The following is a 22,114-nucleotide window of genomic DNA, read 5'->3' on the forward strand; positions in this document are numbered from 1 at the left end:
ACTGTGACGTGCCGTGTGACAAACATATATATACCAATCTAGTAATGTATAATTTCGTAGGGGGTTTTGTCCCCTGAACCCTTTCCAAAACTTCACCATTGCATGCAGATTACTTTATATCTTCAGAAAAGGAATTTAAAATATGCTTTCCTGAATTCTATGATCGAAATATTTTTAGTTCTTTTTTGAAAAAGTTCTGGGGTAAAATTAATTTCTTGGTTTGAAAAATAATCCTCAAGAAAAGAAATCAGTCACAGAATTTGTGTCATATCTAAAAGTGATGGGACATAGTTTCCATCTGTGTCCATTTGTGCTCCACTTGTGTCCATTTCCAAATAATCTTTGCGTAAAAGACACCTCCTTTACAAATGAAAACGAAGAATAGATTGGAAGTTAAAAATGATGCATGTTTTACCTTTGCAAGCACAATTCCATGTACCCAAAAATCAGCAGGTGAAAACGAATCACAGGCATCCCATTCTTGAAGTATTAATTTATTTCGTTCAAATAATTGGTTTGTTAGTATAAAAAAATTACGAAAGCATTGGTATACAAGAATTTTATGTGATTTTGTCTTTATAATATCTAACATATATTAATAAATAATCAAAATTTACTTATATGTTTTGAGTTTTTTAAATAGAAGAATGAGCTTTTAGCAATGATAAAAATGGAGGAATGGATAAAAAATAAGTTTGGGACTACTGGTTAAACTGTAATAATTAATGTAAAGATGGACACAAGTGGTTTATAACAGCAATCGTCTTCCGGTTTTTAAAAAGCGAAAAAAAGACGTACAAACCTAAAGCTTATTTTAATTAAATTCAGCTCTATAGACAACTACAGTAAAAATCCGTTTTTGACAATTCAAAATAGCAGATAGAATTGAGTGCTTTCACTCCAAGAAAAGAAAACAGCCAATACCCACACATGTGACCTAATCTTAATCAAAGCCCTTGAATTAGAGTACAATTCGATATGAAATATTAAAGTTGAGCTAAGTTTCTCTACATAACTTAAAATGTTAATTAACGTCAAGTTCATTACATTCAGAGTCGTATAGCACATCAAATTTGTTAAAATATAAATATTTTTAGTCTACTTCTTTTACTCAACTTAGAATTATTGTTAGTTTATGTATTTTATTGTAACAGTAATATATACTTCTGTTTTGCGTTCCTAGCAACTTCGATACAAAATAAGTATCGAAGTATATCGAAGATAATAAATATAGAAATACTTCGATACATACACCGAAGAGCCATTACATTACGACCACCCTGCTAATAACATGTAGGACCACCTTTAGCCCTCAAAATGCTAGCACCTGCCGTGGCATTGATTCCACAAGGTGATCTGAAGGTAGTCTGAGGTATCTGGTACCAAGCACTCACAAACTTGTCCTGCAATTCCCTCACATTGCGAGGGGGTAGCGTGGCAGCACAAACTTGGTTTTATAAGTAGGACCACAAATGCTCTATTGGATTAAGGTCAGGGGAATTTGGGGCCAAGAAATGACTGGAATGTTCCTCGACGATTCGACCCTTATGACATGGTGCATTATCCTGTTGGTAAACACCATCCCCCGCAGGAAAAGCTGTTGTCATGGATGGGTGAACCTGGTCTGCAACTATGTTCAAGTAGCTTACAGACGTCAGGGATTGTTCTATGAGGATTATGGGTCCTAATGTGCCCCATGAAAACATTGTTCCTGGGCGAGAAACCATGAAAACCTGGGCGAGCCCATTGTTATAGATGGAGGGTGGTCATAATGTAATGGCTCTTCGGTGTATATATATATTTATATATAATAACTATAAAATAAAACTATACGAAATTAAACACAAAACATACTTTCTCTGAATAAACATATTTTTTTTTGCGGATTAGGGTTTTTTAGCTTTAAAATATGGGGGGGAGGGAGAAGCCGCAATCTGAGAAATAAGGTCTCAATAGTTTGGCCAAGAGGACGATCGAAAGTTTGGACCCCTTAATGTAAATTTTACTTTTTACTAATTTCGCCATGTCTCGAGAACGTTTGAAACAAAACGAAAAATATTTTTTCACACAATTATAAAATCCTTTTTTTATCTAAAAATAATTTCACGCACAAAATAATGTTTGATAATATTTCTGTGTGTTTCGTATTATTCGTAATAATAACCGAAGATTTTTTTTAACAGTAATGTATGCAAATTTTTACATCATTTTAAAGAACGTAATTTTAAGTGGCCAAAATATAAAATTTGATCGAATTTGGTCGATAAAAAAAATCGAATTTTAAATATGAAACTATGTAAAAATTTGATAACTCAGAAACTATTTAACCGATTGCGTTAAAATTTCGTACTTATTTAAAATTTAGTGCTTTTAAATTATTTAAATATTTGTATGCCTTATTATTGAAATTGTTTTTAGATTATTGTTGAATGAAATATTAAAAAATAATTGTTAAAAATTACTTTTTGTATGGAGTTATATTTAGATAAATGAGTTTTATGTTCAAAAATTTTTCAATACACTTAAAAAGATCTCAAGATATGAAAAAATACGCAAAAAGTAAAATTAACATTGAGGGGTCCAAACTATACGAATCATACAGATTGCGGCTTCCTCCCACATTTTAAAGGTCAAGAATCCGAATTCGTCGATAAAAATGTATGTTAATACGTAGAAAGTATGTATTTTTGAGTCTGATTTCGTAACTTACACTATCGTCTGCACTCATAAATTTCAGATTAAGCCAACGAACCATTAAGATCGAGTCTTAGTACGTGAAAATCCGATCATTAGTTCAAAAGTTATTTCGGGAGTTCTGTTTTTCATTTTGCACACTGTACATTCGCACTTAATGCTTTCGCGATAAAATACTCTTACTATTTATAGTACCAAAAACTACGCTTTCTCTGCCACGCCAGTACGTTATTATTATTATAATAATATACAGGTATGAGTTACTGATACTCCTTAATTATTGTGTGAAAAGAGTAGTTACCGAATGTCAAGGCGATGAAGATACAAAATGTGACCTTGAGATGCCAATTTTAATTACAAGGGGTGTAATAAAAATACAACGTTCAATTTTTAAATTATGTATAAAATGCCGACTGTGGGTAGCGTTTTCTACACTAAATGGTGCTGCACAGTCTTTATAGCCCATATTTCCGGGTTTCTGCTTAAAGTGTATTTTGAGGCCATTTGGCTCACAAGCTCACTGCGTATTTTAAGACTTTGAGTAGCATTTTTTGCACACAAGTGTTTGTTACCTGATTTATCATTCGTGTTTACAATGAGTTCTACGTCTAAAACTCGAAGTAGCTCTTGCAGTGTAGCTCAACATTTGAAAACATAACATTTTAAAAACAGAATCGCTATAAAACACTCACTACCTTGTCACAAATATACCAATTTCAAAATTTAAACCAAAAGAATATTTCTGAAATGAACTTAGTCTCGTAAAAACACTAACGTATGATGGTGCTTGGCTTGTAACAAGAACAAACAGAAATAAACAAATAACCAATAAAAAGAGTCCAAATCAAGACAGCAAGAAAGAAAAAGAAAAAAAACGAGTTCTTCCGAAATCCACCCATCATCTCTTTTAACAATATATCTATAAATAACTAAAATAAATTTCCACTTTTAAACTCACCAGAAATACTTAATATCAATATCTTATGAAATAGAGCAGATTTGAGCTCAGAAGCAAAATTATCTGTCAGAAAATTGCAAAATAAAAATCGCCTCGAAAAATAAGTTGTAGTAAGCAGCTGTATACTTTCTTACCTGAGGTAAAGGCCTGTTTTTTACAATCCAAGTTCTAGGACGAAGATTGATTGAAATTGATGGAAACTTGTTTTGCTTCGAGCTTGGATCGTGTAAAACAGGGCTGTCCAACTGCAAAGAGCCCACGGACCAAAATTCCGGTCACTGATCACCTGGCGGGCCGCAGTTTGAAAAAGTTGAACAATTAAACTCTTATACAATAACAATTAATAGTTGAATTATTAATTATAAAACAATGGAACAGAAGGATTATAAAACAATTTGCTTACATTTTAATGAGAAAACAGAGGCCGATCAGCCTCAGGGGTGATTGTGAGCTCAAGTCAAAATTCCGGAAAATTTCTTGCGTAAAAAAGAAAAAATTTTCAATCGAAAAAAATTTAAACAAGGTTTTTTCCTTTTTCTCAATATTTCTAAGTTAACTTAAAATATATTTAAAACTTTACACATACCTATGTGGACCTGGAGAAGTAATTGAAATTTAGAAACATGTCTTTCTTTCTTGAGTTTATGATTATAATAACTATTTACTGATAAAAAAATGAATATTAATCTTGAATATAAGCTTATAAAGTATCTGGCTCTCCCTTACAAATAATATAAACTGTGTTTTTTAAGATTTGAAAATTGAAACCTTTAAAACCTTTGAATGAAAAATTAACCTTTGAAAATTTGATTTCCGGAAACTTTTGTAATCAATGATTTTTTGAAATGTCTGAACCTTCGATATCCGGAAACTTCCGGATCACGGTTAGCGAAAAATCCGGAAATCCGGATTTTTTCCGGAGCACAATCAGCCCTGCAATCTGAATAAGAAGTTGGCAGGCCGCACCGCCAGTTGGACAGCCCTGGTGTAAACGATCATCCAAGTCCTTGGACGATAGTAGAGCATGTTCTACTTTCCATCCAAGTTTTTCCTCCCTTAACCAATCAGCTTCTTAAGTTTTGTGAAGTCAACAAGCAGGCATCAGATTATATCATTTTGTTGTCTGTTTTCATATATATTACGCCAAATAAATTAATCTGTTGTAATTGTATTTGGGTTATTATGATTTAATTTGAATTTATTCAGTAATTTTAAATTCATGAAAGTTTGATTTTATAGTGTTGAACATGATAAATGCGCATGTTTTTCTTCTCACCAATCAGCGACATTCAAAAAGTTGGATAGTATGGACGAATCATCCAATTTCTCGGATTCCAGAACTTGGACTGTGTAAACAGGTCTTAAATCAGGTCAACAGCACGAGATTGTTGTTTACATTGAATATTAAAAACATCGTCCTTAAAAAATAACTAAATTTTTAAAAAAATATTTTTCAAAAAATTTTTTTTAATGTCTAAATATAGGTGAAAGTTGTGTTGAATTTTAATTTACCTGATCAAGAAGATGCAATTAAAGGATTTATCCAAGAATTCAAAGATCGAAAACAAGAATCGCGTTTCAAAGATGTCGGCTATGATGGGGGATTAGGAAATATCTCTGCGATTGGCGAATTTTTCAAGGAACTGAATCTGGAAAATATCTGGATGGGAGATGGCATTTTAAACTGCCTCAAAACTTTCTATCCGAATACTCGTCTAAAGGAAGCATTAAAAGTTCGGAACACTGGTGGATTTATTAAAAAAGTTTATGATTGGACCGTAGATAAGAAATCCATGGTGAGAAATTCTTTGGATTTGGAAGTGGATGGTTTTATAACAAATTTTCCTAAAAAAGTACTCAAAGTGCTCAAAGAAGGGAAATATAAAAAGAAGTTCCGAGTTGCGATCAAGTCTGATTCTCCTTTCGAGAAGTTTAAAGGATAATATACATGTAAATCATTTAATAATAGACCATTTTATATTATCGTATTATTGAAAAAATAAAAGCCATTTGCACGAATAAAAATTCCAGAAGTAATCACTTACTACCATGAGCATACTTGGTACTTTTTATTTACGTAGAGCTAGAGCTACACAATGGGCTATTGGCGACGGTCTCGGAAACATCCTTGAGGATGATCCGAAGACATGCCATCGCAATTTCGATCCTCTGCAAGAGGGGATGGCTCCCCTGCTTTGGTAGCTTAATGACCTGAGCGCGAAGTCGAGCACTTTACGGTAGAACGGTTTAACGAGGGCCCCTACGCAGGCTGATCGAAGTGGTCACCCACCCGCTTACTGACGGCTGCCAGTGATGCTTGACTTCGGTGTTCTGCTGGGAACAATTCAGTGCGGGACCACATGAGCATATAGATCCACCAGAATACATAAACATTTTGTAACACGTTTTATTTATTTTATGAACCATCGTATACATACCTTGTTTTAAGTTGTTTACTGTTTTAATACTCATACAAGTTTGATACATATTGGGCAAGTAGTGTGAAATGGAGCCAGAAGAGCACGCGCACCGAATCGTCACTATTGTTGCTATACATACAAAAGTTTATAAAATGTTTTAGTTTTTTTTAAACGTCATTGAGTGAAGATACCTTCAACTCCTTTTTTATGTTCAAAAAGCAAAAAGAGTTATCAAATAAGATTTTTTTTAATTACAACTTTTATATGAAATGTGCATTGGAAAATTCAGACTCTGATTGGCGCAATTTTTGGTTGAACCTGTGCAGTGGAAATGGTCTTTATGTGCTAAAACATAAAATTTTTTTGGTTACATTTTTAAGTATTTACTGTTTTAATTTCTTTTTACTACAGAAATATTTAAAATAATAAGAAACAACTAATTTCATACAAAATATTATGACATTAATACAACATTTATGAACTAGATTGTTCGAAAAATTAGCTGTGTAGCCAATTTTTATAATTTTCAACCGAACTTTATTCACTTTTGGCTTCAAGTCACAGAACTCACCCACTTATTCCCATGTATCAAATTTTATGGAGAAAAAAAATGAGTTGCTGTTGTTTCTAATGCCCCTTGCCACACGGGCAAGCCTGCTTAGTGAAACCGAGCAAATTTAAGGCAGTGTGTTTTTTGTTTTTCAGTGGCGCCATCTATGGCCAAGAATTCGACTTCTGCTTCAGCATACGTCGCACCCGCTTATAGGGCGGACCCATTCTTACATCCATTCATTCATCCACAGATCGCAATTTTGACCTGAATCAGAGAACGATCTATCTCCAATCCAGTACCCCCAGAGGTATTGATTTATGGGAACATGGAGGACTTTTGAGACTCGACAGATTTAACGTGCATCAGTCACTTTACTACACGGGGAGACTTCGGCCGGCAGGGTTCGAAACCACGAACTCTCGGACATGTGCCCGACGTCCTACCGACCAGGCTATCCCGGCCAAAAAATTGAGTTTAATGATTAACAAACGTATGGGAAATGGTTTTCACTTTTCTTAAATTAAATATTTTGTATTTTTAATAATTTAATAATGAATGTTAAGATATTGCAATATTTAACGCCTCCATCTTCCTCTTTTTGTTACTTTCAACAATAACTCAAACGAGAATGGATAAACGAAAGAGCTCTAAAGCGATCATTTTTTTTTTACAACATTAGATAAATATTCATTATTTAAAACAAAATAAGTGGGGGAAATTCACTGAAAAACCACTTAAAATTGTTATAACTTTCGCTCAAATTGGAATTTTGGAAAAAACTCTGGTTAGGTTCATAAATAGAAAATGGTCCTCTTAACATGTCAAATTAAAATTTCAACTCTACAGTAGCATTTCCGTGAGTTGCAGAGAAGCCCACACAGCATTTTTTACTACAAGTTAAACAGTTAATAATTCTCGAATTAATTATCAAATTTTAAATTTTTTTTTTTAATTTCAACTTATTTTCTATACATTATTTACACCCCTTAGTAATTTCAAGTCTTTTGGTTTTGCTTAGTAAAATAAAATAAAACACGAAGTTGAACACCCCACACAGCTTGGCGGCTCTTAATAAAGAGAAACAAAACTTGAGTTAAATATGGAAAATGATTTTTGGGCAATAAAATTTCAAAAAGTCATAATTTTAAAATTTCCATTTCTCAACAACTAATTGACTGATTCTATTCAAATTTCTAATTTAACATTTAAAATTACATTGCATAAAATGATGAAAAATTTAGAGTACTTTTTAGTTCAAAAACTTACGACCATTATCGGTACCATAATAAGTAATTATGACAAATTATTTTTAACATGGATTTATCTTTGAATAAATAAGTTTTGCAAATAAGAAGGAAATTTTTTTTAAAATTCGTTTAGGAACTTCTAGAGGTATGGGGAAATATGCAAAACTTACAATTAAAGCCTACAATTATTCAGAATCCTATTTTCTCGATTATGGATCAAAATCAAAATCTAAAAAAAAAAGGTCATTTTAGCCAGAAGGTGTAAGTTTTTGCGTGTCTGATTTCGTAACCTAAAAAATCGTCTGCAAATTTTAAATTTATTAAAAAATTAGAAGTTTATTTGAAGTATAATAGCATAAGTAACTAAATAAAAGTGCGAAATACAGCTATCTATCATAGATTTTAAAAACTAATTGTTTCTAAGAATGTATGGTTATTTTTTGTGATACTTTGAATAGTTAAGGCGAACTTTAAAAGCAAGATGAAAGAATATTTTTCACCAAATAAAGATGTATTGTTAATTACTCCATGTTAAGTCTATAAGGAAATTTTTATTCAATTTTTCTTTATAGAGAACTTTGGCTACCAACCAATCACAGACTACAAACCAACATACGAGTTTTTAGTCCACCCTTATGAATAACATCGATTGCTTTAATCCTCTCTTAATTATTTGTGTAGTGTGAGAAAAAAGAACATTTTTAAAATTATTGTAAGAAGGTATTATCTTTGGATAAATGAGGCTCATATAAAAAGTTTTTAATTTGCTTAATACGTTCATGATATATAAGGATATAAGCAAAAAGTTAAATAAAGGAGATAAAAATATCGATCCCTGTTCTGACTATATTATGGGGAGCATATTTTCCAGACTGCATCTATTATGATGGTCAAATGTGCAAATCTGTTGGGCTAAGGTATGTTTAGTCTCAGAATTAGGTTATTTATAATCTAATAAAAATTAGCACAAATTAATTAACATGTTTGAGATCAACACTTCGATCCATTAAGAGCAACACTTAATTATGTACTTGGAACTCGAGAAGAAGAATACGTGAAAGCCTAATCTAGTGATTCAAATCATATTTAATGAGGACGGGACAGCCATGCCAACCAGCACCTGGTTGGCATGGTGCTGGACTCATGTTAGTGTGAATGGGAGTTCGAATCCAACCGGCCAAAGTAGTAAATGGTGACTGGTGCACGTTAAATTTATCGGGTAACAGTTCCTCTATGTTTCAATAAAAAAAATTAAACCTTTGGGGGTACTGAATTGGAGATTGATCGTTGTTTGGCTCACGTCAAAATTACGATCTGTGGACGAGTGAATGGGTCCACCCTATAAAACTCGTGAGACATATGGGTGTGGCAGAAGTCGAATTCGGGGTCATAGATCGCACCCTCTCTGCCTTAATGGCTGACAACAACAACAAATCATGTTTAATTGGATACCTGTAAGCGACGTCACACATTTGTGTTGAACCTGATTGACTTACCCAAACTGATATCATTCACAAGTATCAAAATAGCATGATAAAATGCAATCATTATAAAAATAAAATTATTCAGTGTGTTTTTCTTTTCCTGACTCCCACTTGGAAGGAAAGAAACATTTTTAAACAATACAACTCTTAATTGACATGACGAAAATGACTAACAACATAAGAAAATTTATTAACAAAAATTATATAGGTACAAATAATTTTTATCTAACTTTTATTCCAATCTATGATAGTAAAAATTGAAACTGTATTAACTAAAGCGAAATGTACAGTTGCATTTTAGTTTGAACTTTAAAAAGTATATGGTTGGTACATAAAACTATAATTGATATATTTTGCAACATATTTTAATTTATACTTAAACAAGGTAAATTTTAACTTAAATAACTTTGCTTCTCAAACCTAATATAAATATAATATTTCTGCTTTGTTTCTGAATATAAACAAAAGCAAACTCAGTAGTTTTTTTGAAGTGATTAATACAGCAAATAATTAATGCAATTAATATTTTCTAGGTGTCAATAATATTTTTTCAATGTTGGAATATTTATTTCCATGTTGCATTGATTTAATTATACTGGATTAATTTTTCATTCAATATATTTGTTATTAGTGTAAATTATTTGGATTGAAGAAACAGTGAACATAATTTAAACTAAAGCAAAAAATAATTGTCATTCTAAATTATATAATTAAAACTCAATTCAAAATGCTTGAAACTCAATCAATAAGCATCAGACAGAATTATAAAACAACTTAATATTTAATCATGTAAAAGACTAGAATAAAAATTTAAAATTCGTAAAGTTTCAAATGATCACAGAGTTTAAACTAAGTCTATTAACAAAAATAATCAATATGCAAAAAAAAAAGGAAAAAAATCAACAAAAACTAAAAATTTGTATTAGATCATAATTTTGTATTAACAAAACACATTATGAGATAGGGTTTAAGAATCTAGTTTAGACCGATTTTAAGTATGAATATACAGCACAGCGTCGATTATTTGGATCAATCAGGACAAAATTCGATCGGATTAATAAAAAATAAAGATAAACAACCAACTTTTTTTTTAAATGACTACGAGCTAAGCAACTCCTTTTGACACTTTTTCCAGGCTTAGGACTGGCAATTAGAGTAATGCCTATTATAGCATGCTAAAAATGGGGTGTTTAAAATATTAAACTTTTTTTTTTACAAAATTAATTGACAAAATGGGTTTTAAAACTAAGAGAGAGAGCATTTCAAAAAAAAAAATTTCCTTCCTTTTTCTAATTTTTGGAAAAGAGAGCTTCTTTTCAAGGTCAATAAGGGGCAAAAGAAGGCAAATTATTTTTACCCCTTTCGTAAAAAAGTATTTTCGCTAGTTGTTTAGTAAAAAAAGAATTTTGGAGAAGGTTTGAAATATTATATTGTCCTTGACCAATCCGGATAATTGGACAATCCAATAAATCAGTGTTTGGATAATCGTCACTCTACTATATTATAATATATAGAAATATTATTTCTGAAAGAAAAAAAATAATAAAAATAAAATTATAAAACAATAAAATTCAAAATACAGAACTGGCTATAAAAGACAATTGATAAACCTAATATTAATATGTATTTTAATAAAAGATTCAAACTAACCATTCAAATTATCAAAGGGTTTAAATGGGAGTGATGCTTAGAGAACTACTGATGCATTCTTTTAACATGCCTTAGCAAAGTAGATCTCCACCTGAATAATTCACCACATAATCTGCACTCTTGAGAGTCTTCTGAATGCATTTTCTGGTGTTGCTTTAGAAGCCGTTTGGCTTTAAAAGTTTTTGAACAAGTCGGACACGGAAATGCATGTCCATAATGAGTGAATAAGTGTTCCCTGAGGGTTCTGTAATGAGTGAATCCCTTTCCACAGAAACGACAAAAATGGTCATTATCTGAAAAAATATAAAATAATAGTCATATAATTACAGGATTGATCACATTGAATGAAAAATAAGGTTCATCTATAAAGTCAGTTTAAAAAAATAAAAAAAAGTCAATTAATTCTAAAGCAAGCATAAAAGAAACAACAACAAAAATTTCATGCTAAATTAATCTCTTAGCATAAAATAATATTTATTTTTTAGCTAATAGTTCTAGAATACCTATAATATCATTCTATCATTTAAGACACAGATTTTAAAAAAAAGCCTTATATTTAAGATGATTTTTTAAATCTTTGTTCAGCAAAATGATTTCAATGACTACTATTCAGAATAACCTAAATATATCAGAATGTAATTGTAAATTAAAACATAATATGAACTAAGATTTTTAAACTAATTTAAAATTATTCTGCTGGTTTCATACACATTTTTAAAATGAAATCATTTAGCTGTCTAATAATTTTTACTTTTGGGAAGAAAGAAAAAAACAAAACACAGAATTTCTTTTAATTTTTCTATATTAACTGACTTTTCAAAGATTTAGAAGAAATGAAAATTCATTAAAAAAAATTAAATAAAATAAAAAATAAATAAATAAAAAGAGAAAAGGTAAAAAACAGAGAGAGAGAGAGAGTGAAATAACAAAAATCAACAATTTAAAATTTAATATAGAAAGCACATCTTATAATAAAAGCACATTTCAATATGTAAGCAAGTCTAATTATTTGTATAAAAAATATTGTATATAATAAATTATATAAGTTTAATAAATGCAGTACTATAATTTTAATATAATGTAAAAAATATTTGATAACTTAATGACAAAAGCAGGTATTGGATTTAACACACACATAAAACACAGCATTAGATTCAATAATAATGTAATCCTAATTTTCATTAAAGTTAAGAACTATTAATACAGTATACTAAATAAAACTAAGACTCCAAAATTTCATTTATTTAGACTTATAATACAATATTTGTAAGTAAGTAAGAAGTTAACTAGGTATTTAGTATTTTTTCTTATATTTACCTATCACAAAAAACTACACAAGGTTATAACAATGCATAGTATGTGGTGTAAAATGTTTAGCAGTAAATATGGTGAGTTTTTGAGGAGTACAAGATACCAGTTTTTCTTCGAAATCTACCAATATTAAATAAAAGTTTATTTATAATATTAAAAAAAATTTTAATCAAAGATATTTTATAAAATGATATCAGTTTCAGTTTTAAACATTTATTGCTGAATAAAAAATAAGCATATAAAGTTTTTTTAGATGAATTACAAATCTTAGAATTGCCAAAGGAAAAGTTAACAATAAAATATGTGTGTAACAACAAGGCAATATACAATATACTAAAAAATGACTCGATGTATAGATTTAAAACAAAAGCAAAACTTATATTATTAACTTGGAAATTATTGCACCTGGTCTTCGGCAGAAAGAAATTAGTAGTTGTCTGTTAGATGCGTATCAGACAAAAACATTTAAAAAAAACGTAGAGCTTCACCATCATAGCATATTACTTCATTAATCCTGTCAACATTAATTTTTATTACCATTAATTAATTACAACATTGATTTTTATTACTTTTCATTAATTACAGCATTAATTTTTACAATTTTTTTAATTCACACAAATTAAATAAAATATATAGAAAACATAACAATTCAAGAGAAAAAAAATCTACACAGCAGGCACTAGGTTGGTATAAACACATTATTAAGATAATTAATTTAGCTCAGTTAAAGGTCTCCTAATTCTTAATACTTTAAAAACTTGGCAACCTCTGATACAGATAAGTACCAAATATCTATAGCAGAACAGTTACCTATTTAAAACTTAAACAAGATTTTTTATAGAAATGAGACAAAGTTTACTTCAATATTTAAAACTATAAATTTATAAAAGGATTGCAAATGATAAAGTTCAGAAACCTGATAAGTTTGGGTTGCTCAAATAACTATAATAATTTGACAATTTTAACCCTTGCTTGTGGAATATATTTGATAAAAATGTGACTTAAAGGGAGAGAGAAGAATTTCCTTTTTGACATTTTTTGTTATTATCATCAAAATGTTAGAAATAGATTATTTAAAAAATAATAACAATAAATTTTAAACAAAATAACTACTATGTTCAATATTTTCACATGTAATGGGAAATGTTAATAAACAGGCAAGGAGTAAAATTATTGTTTTAAGAATCAAGTCATGTTCCTAGATTTTAATGCTAAGAGTAATAGCTAAATTTATTCGAGATGTGAGGAAGAAAGGTTGACGGATCTTCACTTTAGCCATTCAGATTGTTCCAAAGCAGCAATCCAGTAATCTCTATAATGATTAGTGTCTTATAACAACATACCCAGAAAAACTTTTTTCACCATTTGTTAAAAAATGAAAAAATTAACTAATTAAAAATGAATAAATAAACTAAAAAAAGGTGAAAATATTTAAACATATTTTAAAAAACAGCCAGCCGATTAAAGTTTAAATAAAAAACAGAAAATGTATCCACAATCAACAAGATAAACTAAGTTTCAACATAATTAATATTGAAAATAATTACAAATTTTAAGACACATAGATAAACCATATATTTTTGAATACTTTTTTAATTTTGTTTCATCAATACAATAACATTGTTGCATTTTACCCTAATGTACTTAGCTACAACTGCTTCAGAAACTTGCTACAACTACAAACTTTTGTCAATCTTAACATGTCTGCTCCCATATTTATTTAAAATTGATATTAATTTATAAATATCAAAATTTAACAGTAAACAGGTGTTAAATGACTTAAAAAGAATTTCGTAAAAAGTTGCAGTAATACAGGATAAAAAAAACTGTTGAAGCATGTTAAAAATGCTGGCGCATAAAATTTCTCCATTCTAAGTCTGAGAAAGTATGATATCAAAAACAAGTAGAAAGATCATAAATAGAAAAAATATAAAATAATAAAGATATCTCATAAATATGGAATAAAAAGAGATAGGGAGAACAAAACTCTCACATCATGACTTTCCAATGATTTCATCACTAAAAACAAGAGGAATTTCTCTTAAGAGGAAAACAAGTTTCAAAAAAAAAAATTTTTGTCTAACAAAATTAAAATTTGTTAATAAAAAAATGAAAATTGTAGTGCACTTTTTTTAATTAGAGTAAGTTAGAAAAATAAAAGGATAAGCTTCTTATTTTAATATTTTTTTGTTTTTGACAGAAAACAGCGAAAATGGCTAAACAGAGATTTTCTAATAATTAGAAATCGCTTTAAAAATAGGAAAATGGAAGATTTTATATACAGTAAAAGATCAAACTACTGTGCCTAATACAAGGAACACTTTGTTATACACTCTAACCCCAAAATTATATCCCTCTCTAACACAGGAAAATTAGTAAGAAAATAAATTAGTATAATTTTAAATGTAATACAAATAGTTAGCATCGTTAAAATCGATAATTTTCATTTAAATTCATATATTGAATACAATAAATGTAGCAAAAAGTGTAATTGAATAGGTATAAATTTCTTTTAAATACAATTAATTGAACCATTGTAAACTTAAAAATTTCATAGATATATTTCTAAAAATTGGAAAAAATTCACGAAACACAAAAACAGACTTTGTTTACAGAATATGGTGTATGACACTTTATTTCTGTTTCTTTAAAATCATCATTGTCAACCCATAAGATGTTAATATTAAGCGGCATGTACAACACCCAAACATATTATTAAAATTCAAAACTTCAACTTTCATTTCAATCAATCAATCATTTAACATTGAACGTCGATCGATCGCTAACGAAAGTAAATGTAAACACGTGAAGGTGTTGCACCAGAAAAGTTCTATAAATTAAATAGAATTGGGAAATTTATCGAAAATGGCATTACTTTTACGTAAAAACTTTAAGGTGGTAAATCTTTTAAGACTAATAAGCTGCAATCAGAGTTTTCGTTCTAGATATACAAATGTTGGTATTAGCCGGTCTACTCAAAATAAACTGTACGCTACCGCAGCTTATAACATCAAGACAAACTATGCACCTAATGGTTTTGACAATAATAACAAATTTAATGGTTTGTCAACTGCAGGTCATGAAGATATTGACAAAGCTTTGAAAGATATTGATTTTGCTGTAAGAAGAACCGGGCGTACCATTATAGAAAGTGTACACAGTGTTTTTCAAACTATTGAAAATACTGGTTTTGCAACTGAAAGTCAAAGTCTATACTTACTTCGTTGCTGTGGACTGTTACGACTCGAATCCCCGGATAAGAGAGTGGATATAGTAAACAAAATATGGAAGAAATTAAAAACACTTGGTGTTAAGTTAGACATTCGACATTTCAATGCTCTTTTGAAGGTATATCTTGATTCGAATGAAAACTTCTCACCTTCAGACATATTAATATCGATGGAACATCAAAATGTTGAACCAAATGTAGAAACTTATTGTTATCTTATTGAAAAGTATTGCTGTGATGGTAATATAAATGGGGCTAACGAGATATTGGAGTTTTTGAAAGAAAAAAATATTCCTGTCAATGAATCTGTGTTTAATTCTCTCATTAAAGGTCACATGAAAATAGGTGATTTGGATGGAGCTAGAGATATCATGGAAGTTATGAGAAGTTCTAATATTTCGCCGTCTTCTCGTACTTATACTACATTAGCTTGCTGTTTTGCTGAAATGGGAAAGTTAAATGAAGTAGAAAAAGTATTAATTGAGGCAGAATCTTTGGGAATATATTTTGAAAATTCTGATTATCTTCAAATTTTGTTATCGGCAGCTTCTAGCAATAACAGTGAATTTATTGATAAGATGCTGATGAAAATGGGTGATATTTATGAATGGCGTCAAGATCTTATAAACACTGCAGCGGATCTAATATATAAAGGTTTAGACGATGTTGCCTTCAAATTGATCATGGAAATTTCGAGTACAGAATATGGCACTGCTACTAATAACTTTTTAAAAATATTAATAAAAGCTGAAACACCGATTGAAAAAGTGATTGGTTATTGTACTGAAATATACAATAGTGGCTATAACAATTTCATTTTTACCAATGGCGCAAAGGCATCTGTCGACAGTGGAAAGCCAGATCATGCAATTGCCTTTTTCACTGAAATGCAACAAAGAGGTATACCAGTCAGAACACGTAATTTCAGACCTCTTTTTATTGCTAATAAATACAATGTTGAAGGTATGTGGAAAGTAATGAAATCAATGGCTGTACTTGGTGTTCCTTTAGATTATATTACTTATAGAGAACATATTTTACCTGCTATTGGTAAGGAAAGTCCTCAGCAATTAATTTCCAAAATCGAGGAATGTGGTCATAGTGTTTCAGGCCTTATTGATCCACTATTTGAATATTATGTATCAGAAGGTGAAATCAATCATGCTTCGTATTTAATTGAAAATTTTTCTGTTAGAGTCAACATGTATTTTAATTTTTCACACTTTTTGTCACTTTACAATAGATTTGTTAAAAATCCAACTACCTATTTCCAAGTCCTGAAGTACATTATGGAAAACCTTGGTTTGCCTGGTCAAGATGTAATTACACTGAGAGGCCAACAGCTTGCTCTATTTCTTCAAACAAGCCCTAAAATTTTTGATGTATTCCACAAATCTTACGTTGGTGTGGATTGCAACTACGATAGTAGAAGTTTAGAAATTTGCAGAAAGAATATTCAAAGGAGTGCCCCTGATCTTTTGAATCACCTTCCTAAGATAAAAGACCAAGGTTTAAAAAGTCGGCCGATGAAAGAAATGTCTATTGAAGAAGAGGAGGAACTGATAAATACATCATCAACTGCTAATAAGCAAAAGGCATTAACAGGCTTGCTTATTCGTCATGTTAAAAAACGTGATATTGAAAGAGTCAAAAACATTCAAAGTAAACTTAATGAACAAAATTTTATCCTACCTCCTACAGCATTTGCTCAAATATTCTTTCTTGAGTGTGAAATGGGTAATCTTGAAGAAGCAAAGAAATGCTTACAAAAGATTAAAGAACTATATCCAACTTTCAAGATAGACACACCAAAACTTATTGATTATGCTAGACTGTTGTTGAAATATTCAAATAATGATGAAGCTATTGCCATCATTAAGAATGAATGTCAAGAAGTCAATAGCTTTTCTGACGCTGACGCATTGTTGAGAAGTTTTCGAAGGTTCCTAAATAACATAGTTCAAACTGGCAACATTGATTTAGCTAAAACAGTGCGAGATTCTGTGATAAATCGTCCAGATTTTTCTTATTTGAAGGAAGTGATAATGGAGCCTGTTGTGAAAATTAATTTGTACAAGGGAGATTTTGAAAATTCGTTGAAAGAGTTTGAAAATTGTGTTGTAAACTATAACTGCTCCCCTTGTCAAAACATGTTTATGAAGAAGCTAATTTTGGCCGATGATCGTTTGAAACTTCAAGCAGTTATTGACTTAGCATCTAAAGTCGAAGGAAACTCACAAGTACTTCATAAACTTGCTTTAGCTTTCTTAGATTTAGATAGGCTCCAAGAAGCTACTAAAATATTTCAAAGTCTAGGTCGAGATATTAACTATAGATTTTTAGAAGAAATTGCGAAGGGATATGTTTCTGAAAATAAAATTACTGCATTAGAGAACCTTTTGGGTGTTACTTCGAATTTGAAGCATGAAAGTAGGGAAGTACTATATCATCTCCTTATAGCTAATTATTGCAAAAAAAACCAGTATGAAAAATGTTCTGAAACCTTAGATAACATGAGAAAGGAAAACATTGCACCAAGCGATGAATACAAACAACTGATTAATCTTTTATGCACACGTAACAAAAAACCTTTGCATTTCCCAGATATCCTAGACAACAATAGCAGTGGGGCTAACATTGTATCAAGTAATAACAAGGGAGCTAATGACTCACTATTGAGCAATACTGTATCAAGTAGTAATGAAACATTATCCTTTTTGAATTTTGTGCTTCAAGGAGATGGAGAGCAAGCTTTAAAAGAGCTTAAAATTATGAGAAAGGGATATATTCGAAGCATCCCATTTCAAGATATGTCTAATTTTATTGAGTTAGTTAACAAAAATAACTCTTTGAATAATTTAGCAGGTAATATTCAAGCCATGAGTTACATCATAGAAAATTCAGGGGAAATCTTTAAGCCTTTGTTGGAAAAATACTCTAATGAGGGAAATGTTGAAGCTATGATATCCCTTGCCAGTATTTTTCCTGACTTCGCTCTTAAAAAAAGTTTTTTCAATTCTTTTCTTGCTCGAGCTTACTTGAAGAGCAACCGACCTGAAGATTTACTCTCCGAACTAGAAGCTCGTTCGAATAAAAAGAACAGGCTATTTTCCATCACTGCCTTTCATGAGTTATTAAAATTTCCACATCTTGAAGATAGAGTTGTTGAATTAGCCAAAAGTTATTTAAATACTAGTAGTTTTGATCTTCCTCTTACTGTTGTGTGGTCTCATTATTTCAGTTCTGAGCAGTATGAGAAAGCATACGAAATCAGTAAAGTTACCCCTATTCCAGTGGATAAGGTTGATGCTGTTATTTTCCGACGTGTTCAAGAAGGAGAGAACATTGAATTGGGAAAGAGATATGTCGAATTTGTTTCATGCCGTGATTATAAAGATCGTGTTAAAGAAAGAGCCTATGGTATGCTGCTTGATTTACTTGTTTTAAAGCAGATGCATGATGAAGCAGTTAACCTAGTTATGGATGCTAAATCGAAAAATGTGAATCTGGAGAAACATTATCAGTCCACATTATCAACTTTAAAAAGTTCTCTCGAACGAGAAAGTAAACCTGTTCCTTTTAGTCTTGATGTTAGTAATGACTCATAACTTATGACTGTAATGAACATTTTATACTTTTTATTATAGTTATTCAATTGTTAAGTTACCACTTCGTTTTATTTAAAAGCTTTATAAAGCTTTTCAGTAGGCATGTTTAGGTTGCTTAACTTAGCAATTGTAAATAGCAGTTTTGAGTGCATAAGATTTATAAACTATTATCAATTTATTTTTGTTGCTGAAACATTTTGACACCTCTAATTTACTGTGAAAAAGTCACTTTAAACTTACGTAAACATGTATAGTCAACCCCACTTAACAAGCCCTTCATCTCTGGACCGAAGTCTACTCTGAAAGTGGTGGAGACGGGAGGCTTCTAAATATGCTTTTAATCCTCTTTATTTAATTTTTACAAATGAACTGGTAATGGATGTTTACTCTATTTTGCAGTATCTTTCGATAAATGTAAAATATAAGGCCGTCACCCAATCATAATTTGAAATATAAATTGTCCAGTATTTTAGATTCTCTATTAATTTTTTGTGACAAAATTATGCCAATACAATTTTAAAATCAACAGTTTTTGATAGGTAATTAAATAGTATACAGTTACTTGATTTTTTAGTATCTTTGTTTTTATGGAATTAACAGTAAAGGAATTTTTTAGCATTGTCCAAATTGGCTTTCGTCAGCTTGAATTGTAATAAAATTAGATTTTATAAAATCTAAAATTTGAGAAACGTGTAAGTTAAAATTACTTACTCAAAGCCATAAATTGCATTAATTTATTGCAATAAAGTTTTCAGAAAAATATCATAGAATTTCTAAAACTATCAAACACTATTTTTTCTAATCTAATAAGTGACAATTCTATTTTCTACTTTTTTTAAAGGTATTGTGCTATCTAACAATACTATTGCATTAAAAGTTTGTTAAATACAAAAAATATCAAGAAAACACGTATTAAAAATTTTACTTAAAGCCTAAGATGGTGAAGATAGATGCTTCTTAAAGAAACTTTCACTTCAAAATGTAAAGAATCACTTTCTCTTAGAAGCGTTCTTAGAATTGTTACTACGAAAAAATTCCTATGGGGAAGAGTGAAAGGAGAATCCACACTATTTTAAAGATCATTTATGATTGGAGCTGTTTGTGTCCAGTTGGTGATAAAAAAAATTCCTCTTTGCTCAATTAAACGAGGACTGCAACTGTAAATAATCGTTTAAACGATAGAATTTAACATTGTTTTGCCTTAGTTCTTTAAATTTTATTCATATAACCGAGTTATCCGATATGCATCTTAAGTGGGAACAACTGTAATATTAATCAAATGAGATATCTTTATCATTGATTTATTTTGTATATCTGTCATTAAAAAGTTTTAAATTAAAAAGATTTATAATTATTTGTTTATGTTTTCAATGTCATTTATATACATGTAAACAGTTAATTTTATCTTATAACGAATGATAAGTCTCTGCTAAAAATATTTTTAAGTAGTAATTAATTAATATATATTTATTAGGATGCTCAGAGCTTTGCTCACCAACCTTGTTAATTTCTTTTAATCATTTTTTGATAACTAATTGTTTACAATAAATAAGTTGTTCCATCAAAATTGTAATTTATTCAATAAAGATTCCAAAAATTTTTTATGTTTTAACATAAATTTAGTTTTTTAAAAAATTTTTTTAATATCATTTAAACTTAATCATATTGATCCATTTATTCCCATGAATTTATTGCCTGATCGAGAAAGTGCGTTTCCCAGAACAAATAATTGCATGTAATTTATTTTATTCAAATAAGTTCAAATCTTTGTTCAACCAGCATGGGCAAGAACATTTATGAAGGCAACTTGTTCACTTTTTTATTTAATTATTTTTAATAATTAAGTGGAATTCATGCTAAATGATCTGATTAAAATGTTAATAATAACATGAAAAATTTGAATCTCACTCATAAATCTAAGATATCAAGGATGATCATACTTTGCTTTGAAAACGCAATATAAGCAAACAGATAATACTGAAAATTTGTTATATTTCATTAAGTTTTAGAATGCTTGTTGTTTATGCGTTTGGTAAATCATCAATTTTTTCACTTTCCAAGTTGTCTGCATTGTCAATAACTCATAAATAAATTAAGGGACATAAAAGTATTTCCTTTAATTTAAAAACATTTACATTTTGATGATAAAAATAATTATAAATTGCTTTTTTATTATAGAATGGTATTGTTAGAAAATAATTAAGAGCAAAATTATTAAAAAAATTTAATAAATTAAGGGACATGAAATTTGTCTTTATTCTATATATTTTGGCTAAAAACTTATATTTTCCCTGTGTAGTTTAAAGAATCAATCATATTGCCTCTGTTTTGCTCAGGCTATCATTCGGAAATGAGAGCGATTTGCTTGTAGTTTGTAAACATATCTATATGAGTGCAGATCAATCGTATGCAGTGAAGACTTGGATGAAGAAAAGCTATGGAAAATATGCATTCCCTTTTTTCAAAGAATATACTTATTTTTATTGAATAATGTGTTTCAATCAGAGGAAAACTAATAAAGTTCTACTACACTTATTTTTAAAGGAAAGGTTTAGTGAGTTTGAAATGTATATTAAAGTGCTTACGCCAAGTATAGATTGTTGCTGAAAGGAACAAATAATTATATAGATTATAAATGTGGCTATAGAGCTACTATAATAGGTTACTGGTGAAATTAGGACAGTGATCTAAAATAGGATTAGCATCTAAAATGTTACCATGATTTACAGTTTAAATCTTAAATTCTTAAAAAAGGAATCAAACTACCAGGTTGTCGTGGAACTGAAAGGAAAAATCTATCGACGAAGGTCGAGAAATAAAGTTTTGTCGTTTTAACAAATCTATAAATACAAAAAAATAAGATTCTATTTATTTGCTATTTCAATTCAGTATATTAAAAAATTCATATTTAAAGAATAATTCTCATGAAAAATAAGTGATGTAAAAAACTTAATTTAACA

General features: G+C 29.7%; 2 protein-coding genes and 1 long non-coding RNA gene across 3 annotated transcripts; 2 read left to right on the forward strand and 1 right to left on the reverse strand.

Moving 5' to 3' along the window:
• The first annotated feature begins 1,514 nt into the window (after positions 1 to 1,514).
• LOC122270755 (dermonecrotic toxin LspiSicTox-betaIE1ii-like) lies at positions 1,515 to 5,595 on the forward strand. Its single transcript, XM_071181757.1, has 2 exons — positions 1,515 to 1,571; positions 5,137 to 5,595. Exons 1-2 carry the CDS (start codon positions 1,515 to 1,517, stop codon positions 5,593 to 5,595), a joined length of 516 nt encoding a protein of 171 aa, XP_071037858.1.
• Positions 5,596 to 9,522: 3,927 nt separating this feature from the next.
• On the reverse strand, positions 9,523 to 14,915 carry LOC139425896 (uncharacterized). Its single transcript, XR_011636984.1, has 2 exons — positions 13,952 to 14,915; positions 9,523 to 11,299 (listed from the first exon to the last, which is right to left on the reverse strand). It is a non-coding gene; the product is annotated as an uncharacterized lncRNA (long non-coding RNA).
• A 155-nt stretch (positions 14,916 to 15,070) lies between these two features.
• On the forward strand, positions 15,071 to 20,508 carry LOC107448631 (leucine-rich PPR motif-containing protein, mitochondrial). Its single transcript, XM_016063898.4, has one exon. It carries the CDS (start codon positions 15,183 to 15,185, stop codon positions 19,152 to 19,154), a length of 3,972 nt encoding a protein of 1,323 aa, XP_015919384.1. The 5' UTR covers positions 15,071 to 15,182; the 3' UTR covers positions 19,155 to 20,508.
• The last annotated feature ends 1,606 nt before the right edge of the window (positions 20,509 to 22,114 follow it).

This window comes from Parasteatoda tepidariorum, chromosome 6, assembly GCF_043381705.1.
Source record: "Parasteatoda tepidariorum isolate YZ-2023 chromosome 6, CAS_Ptep_4.0, whole genome shotgun sequence".
Taxonomy (NCBI): Eukaryota; Metazoa; Arthropoda; class Arachnida; order Araneae; family Theridiidae; genus Parasteatoda; species Parasteatoda tepidariorum.